The sequence below is a fragment of the Nothoprocta perdicaria genome, unplaced genomic scaffold (genome assembly GCF_003342845.1).
Source record: "Nothoprocta perdicaria isolate Ctin4 unplaced genomic scaffold, notPer1 scaffold_7, whole genome shotgun sequence".
Classification (NCBI taxonomy): Eukaryota; Metazoa; Chordata; class Aves; order Tinamiformes; family Tinamidae; genus Nothoprocta; species Nothoprocta perdicaria.
Window position 1 is genome coordinate 7,166,361 of NW_020455976.1, and position 6,686 is coordinate 7,173,046.

The 6,686-nt window shown below is 34.2% G+C and overlaps 1 protein-coding gene across 1 annotated transcript in view; it reads left to right on the forward strand.

Moving 5' to 3' along the window:
* ATRNL1 (attractin like 1) overlaps positions 1-5,799 on the forward strand; it is a 406,499-nt gene extending 400,700 nt beyond the window's left edge. The window contains exon 30 of the mRNA XM_026050694.1: positions 3,274-5,799. Within this exon, the coding sequence (XP_025906479.1) occupies positions 3,274-3,398 (125 nt within the window). The 3' untranslated portion in view covers positions 3,399-5,799. The remainder of the gene's footprint in view (positions 1-3,273) is intronic.
* The last annotated feature ends 887 nt before the right edge of the window (positions 5,800-6,686 follow it).

Here is a 6,686-nt window from a genome sequence, read left to right on the forward strand (position 1 = left end):
GAATCTCAGAACATCCTTTGTTCTCTTAATTTTAACAAAAGGAAAAGTGAAAACTCAATTCATTTCTCATCAAAATGCACAATAGGAGAGGRAAAAAAAAGACTTTAAATAGGCAAGCCAGCACGTAGGACTAACTTTTTCAATGTTAGGATTTTTCTACTTTGAGAGATAGTGCAGCCTTACATCAGTTCAAATGTGGCTGTATACAATCAGAGGAAAAACGTTTAAACATCCCAGCATGGGTATTTCCATTTAAATCTGATTACAGTGAAATAAAACTGTGGCTATTAAAGGTTTAGAAGAACTACAAATACAAGCAGTAAAAGAAGACAGTTAGTAAATGAGGTAGTAAAACATTTCAGCAGGGCAAACAGTTATAGCACTCAGCCTTCCTGGAGCAGCCTGTGCTATTCACTGCAGACCCGTGCAGTGTTCCCTGAACTGCACTTAAACCTGCAATTAACCTTTCACGCCTAATGAAGCTGTTTTGCTGGAAAATTAAAATATATAGTACTGCCTGTTTTTACAGAGGCTGGGAGGAGAGCTCTCAGAATGAATGACTTTTTTAGATGCTTTTGTTCAAATGCAGATTTAAAGTGCTGTTTGTATATAAATCGGAAATGCACTTTTTGAGGCAATCTCGTTTGATGTGCTGTATTTTATTCCTGTACTTATTAACTGTTTTGTATAATTGATAAAAAAAAAATCACACCCCAGTAATTTTATGATTAGGCAGTTGCTTCCTGAGARTAAACTATTACCATTTAACTTCCATTAGGAAAGACAATAGTTCTGCTAAAGATAACCACATTCATTCATATTGCTTTCTCTGGTGTGCTTCTCATTGTGGAAGGCAGTTATCTCATACAAAAATATACTTTCCACATACATATTTGACTGGGCACACTTCTTAATGATCTTTCCATTCATATCCATAAAACAAGCTGGAGATTGTTTTAGCTGCACAGAAGTAGGTCAGGCTATTTCTATAACATCTAGTGGAAAAGCAAACTAGACTTAAAAATAGGTCTGAGTCTGCAACTGGGCTTGAATATCCAGATTGTCAGAGGTGACCCATTGATTCTCCATGTGGGAAGCACATTGATTCTGCTTTTCCTTATGCCTGAGTCAGAACCAACCAGAGATCGTGGACTGATTTGGCAAATACCAGTTCAGGTAGAGGATATTTAAATGGCAACATTCAGGGAAGGCAGGAAAATGAAGTAAGCAATGGCAACAGATACTGAGTATTATGGGACTTGCAGTTCCAATGACAAAGACTATAAACACATTGAGATTTGTTGTCTGGTAATGAAACTACGAAATAAAGGTAAAGTTCTTATTTAAACACAACATTTTTTATCAAATCTTCTGCTTCTKCTTCTATTTTGATGTGAGTTCTGCTTGCCTGCAGTGCTTGTGCATCAGCTTGACTTGGTAAATGAAATTCCTTTAGACTGCCAGTCTGAAATAATGAATTGGTCCCCTGGTTAATTGTATTGCTTTGATAACAAGACACTATACTGGGCTTAGAGAACATAATAAATGAATTTTATCAGATGATTTGTGTGACGTTTTGAAAAATGGTCTTCGAGAGTGACCCAATTTTAATGGAACTCTAACAGCATGTCCCAGTATATAGCAGTAGACTTGAAGGAAAACGTTCTTCCTTTATGTTAATTGTTATGTAAAGTGGGGCCAGCATTATACATTCAAATATATTTTTAAATATCTTTAAAAAATGGAAAATCTTTCTTAGATATTTCATTTAGCATACTTCTGACTAGCTGTCAAAGAATCATATGTAACCAGGTATCAAAATGCTATCTAGGTTTTCTGCTTGGATTTGCTAGTACAAGATATGGCTGATATTAGGCGTTTCAAAGATCCCTTTTAATTTTTTTTATTAAATCCAGTTTAAGGAATCTCTAGCTAATGCCAGGAAATACTGTGAGAAAAAAAAAAATTAATGTTGGTTCATACATATCCTGAAGTACCAGCAATGATAACTGTACTTAGTGTTTTACAGCACAGTGCTGTGCGTTTTCAAAGAGCTCTATTTACATTTATTAATTCTTGCAGTATTTCTGTGAGGTGGAAAAGATAATGTTACAGTTAGCATTAGCACMGAATTTAAGGATGGTGGAAACTTGAACCATATCAAGCAACATATAATATGTTCAAGAAGAAACATGTAGAAACACACCCAATTGAAAAATATTTTTCATAAGTTTTGTGTTAAATAAGTGTTGCAATTAGGGAATGCATAAAAAATAGGCAATGCTTAAATTGGATTTTGTACAGGAGAAAGTGAGCTTAACATTGGCTTAAGTTAAGAAAATATACACTGTTTGTTAAACATATTTTAAAAGATTTCATCGTGGAGTAGCATTGTTATTGGTGACAGTCTGGGATGGACTGGGGTGTGTGGAGAACCAGTAGTGACTTCGCCTATACTGTCTCTATAGGCAGACATGCTTTTGCAGATAGGGCTCTCATGGTTTCTTTGAGGTCATGGTGGAATAAGAGCATTTGGAGGATGTGAACAGTGCTAATCACTTTCTTTACAACATCACCTGTGTGTGCTTACAGATTTTTTCAAAAAGGACTGCCATGGGTTAGGCATACTGCCAATCACAATATTTTAATTGAAAAGTCAGCTATTTCTAGCAAAATATACAGTTAAAAGCAAATGGAAGAATAAGTTTTTAGACTACTCATTTATTTTGCATGYCTATCAACACTCTCTGTAATACTTTGTCAAGTTTGTAGCAGGTCATGAAATACGAACAGCTTAACCAGAATTTGCAAAGGARAAGATTTTTGGTGAGTTGTCGAATGTTGCATTTGAAATTTGTCATTGCATTTTGAAATTAGGACAGTATATATGTTGAACAGAGAAATGTTTAATGTGTTTAATACAAGAAAATCTGTATCACAGAGAGTTCCTCATCCACCAGAAGGATGATTTATCTGGTGATAAACAGATGTTAAGCTAAGGTCACACACCTGATCAATAAGAGATTGAAGAGGAACTGAATTCTCCTGATCCTAGTCAAATGTCTTTAACTGCACATTTTTCTTTCCCCATTTCTTCTCCATTATCAGGTAGAATTTTAGAAAGTGAGAACTTGACATCTATCTCAGAAATAAAGCTGATGATTTCTGGGAAAGTACAAAAACTGGACAAGAAAGGAACCATCATGCTGCTATGGAATTGTTCTCAGAAAAAAAAATGCATTAAATTTTKTTTTTCCATTATTTATCTTACAGGTCTTGCGATTGCAAGTGCATTGATAGACATTTCACAACAGAAGCCTGCGGACTGTAAAGATAAGTGTTCAGGAGTCAGAAATCGAAAACATCACCTTTCAACACGTCAAGGGACTTGTGTCTGAGACCCAAAAACTGCAATTGTATATTCTGTAATGTTTTCTTTTTAAATGGCTTCCATTGAAAGCTACACTACAGCCTCAGTTTTTATGGAGGCAAACCTAGGAATGAACGTGTGAGGTATGTGCTCTGTTCTAGTCTCACTAGCAGCCCACTCTGCCCAAAGCAGAACAAACTTATGGTGGGTATGAGTGTCTTTAATGAGCTTTAATAAAACCAGTGGATTCTGATATCAGCAAAATACGAAATAAAATGCCTAATATGCTTAATCCTGAACATATCAGAGCAGGGAAAATCCTTGAATACAACCAGGAAAAACTGTACATTGTTTTGTAATGTAGAAGGAAATTGTATAACTGAAAATTAAGCAAATTCCAGGAAACTAAAGGACATTTTTGTATAGCATAATGTAATAATGAGAATTGTACAGTTCTTTCCTTGTAATCAGCATTAAGATTATCTTTCCAGTAAGTGAGAACTAAAGAGGATCATTTGGATTTAGGTGTTCTGTTATCATTGCTCAAATAGGTAGGCAGCTTTTGAATTTAGTAGGTAAGTACAGCTGAGAACACCACACATCATATTTAAATGATCATTTCATATAAAAGCTTGATTTGAGCATTTCATGTTCTTTTTTTTTTTATATTGCAAAGGGCTCAGAAATATAATCTTAGCCACAGCATAATGATGGGCGGGTTTTTATGTTTCTATTCATAAGATTTTTTTTTAATTCTGAATGAGATATTTTACAAAGAGTGCATGTCAGTCTTCTATGCCAACTAACTCATTATCAGAATTGATTGAGCATGGAAAAGCCTCTTCGGCAATCAAGTTTGCTGTTTTTCCCAAAGCCATCTCCAAGACAGCAAGTTTAAGGAGAGTTTAACTTACTGTTACTCTGCAGTGAAATACTTGCTTCCATTTCAATATTGAAATTTTCTAATATCTGTGAATTGTCCTGACCTCTGAGTAGAAGAAATGAATCCCAATCAGCATTTTGATCCATTTTTAATAATAAGGTATGATTTTCTGATGGTGTTTTTCTCCCAGCTGCAGAGTTCTATCTTATCTTCACTTTCACATCAGTCAAAAAAGATATTCTGTATATAAAAAATGAAATAAATAAGTATTAAAAATCTARGCTGCTTCCAACAGTGGTTCTCAAAGCCAGATGGGACCTCATGCAACCAGTACTCAGCAACAAAAAGCAGATGAAAGACTTTCCTTTCTACTGGACATTAGTCTTGCAAGCTTTTGGGGACTTGGTCACCACAGCAGAAAATCTAGCCTTTAATGGCTCTCAGTCTTTTTATTTACTAATAGATGATGAATTTATGAAAGATCAAGAGAATTCTAAGGGGTAGGTAGCAGACATGTCATGTTCTAATTTATGCATTACAAAGTGACAGCGGTATAATATGAAACCAGTAGTTTTGTAAGATCTTCTTGAAAGTGTAGTTTCTCAGCTCCAAATTTGCCACTATACTAGTGCAGAAGAGTGATAGAGAGGTATAAATGCCTCATGTAATGACAAACTTTTGGTAAATATGAAAAATATAAAAAGATAATTGATGTTTACTACTATATCTGTATTTTTGATTTGCTTTTTATTTCAGGAAGATGATGACATTTTACTGTTCATAGTTGACTACATAGTTACTTGCATGCCATGGTGGTGCAGTAGCAGTAATAAAGCCCTGTTGTGAATTGTGTTTATTTTGTAATGCCATTCATTCATTCATAGTAGTACTCATTTTAATTTGGATGAGGACTAAATGTAAAAAATAACTATAAAAAGGAATAATTGTACAGTATGTAGTTATATCTTATACAGGAATATTAGGTTGCATCTAACCATGACTGCTGTTTTGTTTTGATAAATTATGCATTTATGAATTATGGTATAATGATTTCTTATGGCATGGTTGTTTCAGTATTTTCATATCTTAAAATAAGATTATTATCCTAAAATAATGCCATCAAAATCTTGTGACTTTTATTGACTATTCTGACCTCAATCTTTCATGTCTTAAAACTTAAATAATTCCTTTTCAAAGCTTCTGTTGGGAATTTTCAATCARTGCTGCTAAGTACATTGGAAAAATGGTCTTTTGAAAATGACCCATTCTGTCAGTTTTAATGTTGATCTGCTAAAATGAAAATAAACCAGTAGTTGTTTTATATGGTGAATATACTTAAGAACAGGAAAGAACCACTTGTTTGGAGAATTTCCCAAAATCTGTGTTATCCTCAACCTAAACATTTCACATAAGGAATATACAGTGTGTGTTTTGGAAATGTACCAGAGACCTCCATGGACAGACAGACGAACCATGCATTCTTGYAGAGCAGTTATTTTGACTGTTCTTATTCAAAAAAGGATATATGCACCTGTATCTCAGCTGGAGTTTGACAAGACTTGAAAAGCAAATTTAAGTGTTAAGAGATCAAAAATATTTTATTGCAACACCTGAGATGGGCAAATAGCTATCAGGCACTTTCTTAGGTTAACAGTTAAAAATGTTACAAGAAAAGCATGCTTGTCGTGGGAGCATTCAGCATTTTYGTTCACTCTAAGAATATTTTTTCCTCATGTATCATTCTTCTCTCAGGGTTCCTGATTGCATGAAAAATGTTAAAGACATATAAAAATAAAATAAACACAGAGAAATGCTTATATAATCATCATGATTAAATACTAGAAGTTTGCCAACACTTCTCAAAATGAAGCCTCAGAGTAACTGTTATTGCTTTCTATTTTAAAGGTGTAAAATAGTATAATATACCTAATAACTACATCCTGTCAGTTGTTGGCAAATTCTAACTTTTTAATAATGCCCACTGTTCATCACATGAGAGGTTTTATCAACTGTCATATGATGATCACTTCATGAGAAAAGCAGTTTTCTTAAGCCCTGTTCCCCAACATTAGCTTTGGAAATATTTCTTAGAGTCAGAAAATGTTGAATGGCCTGTTTTAGCCCTAGTATGATTTATGTTGGATGAAAAATAAACTAATAAATGCTCTTCTGGAAAGGAATCCCTAGTGAAATTTTAATTGTCAGGATTCTAACCCATTCCCTCAGTGTATTGGTTCTGTGGAGGGAAACTCAGCAACTCTGAGTTACTGTTGAAAATGAAAGATAGACAATCTGTGATAGCATGGATTCACCAGCCCCTCCATTCCTTTCTGAACATATATGCTGATATAAAGTCATGAGCTCCTTAAATGGGATTTGAGCACATATGTGTCATGTAATGCTAATTTAATTTTACCAAAAAATATATATGCT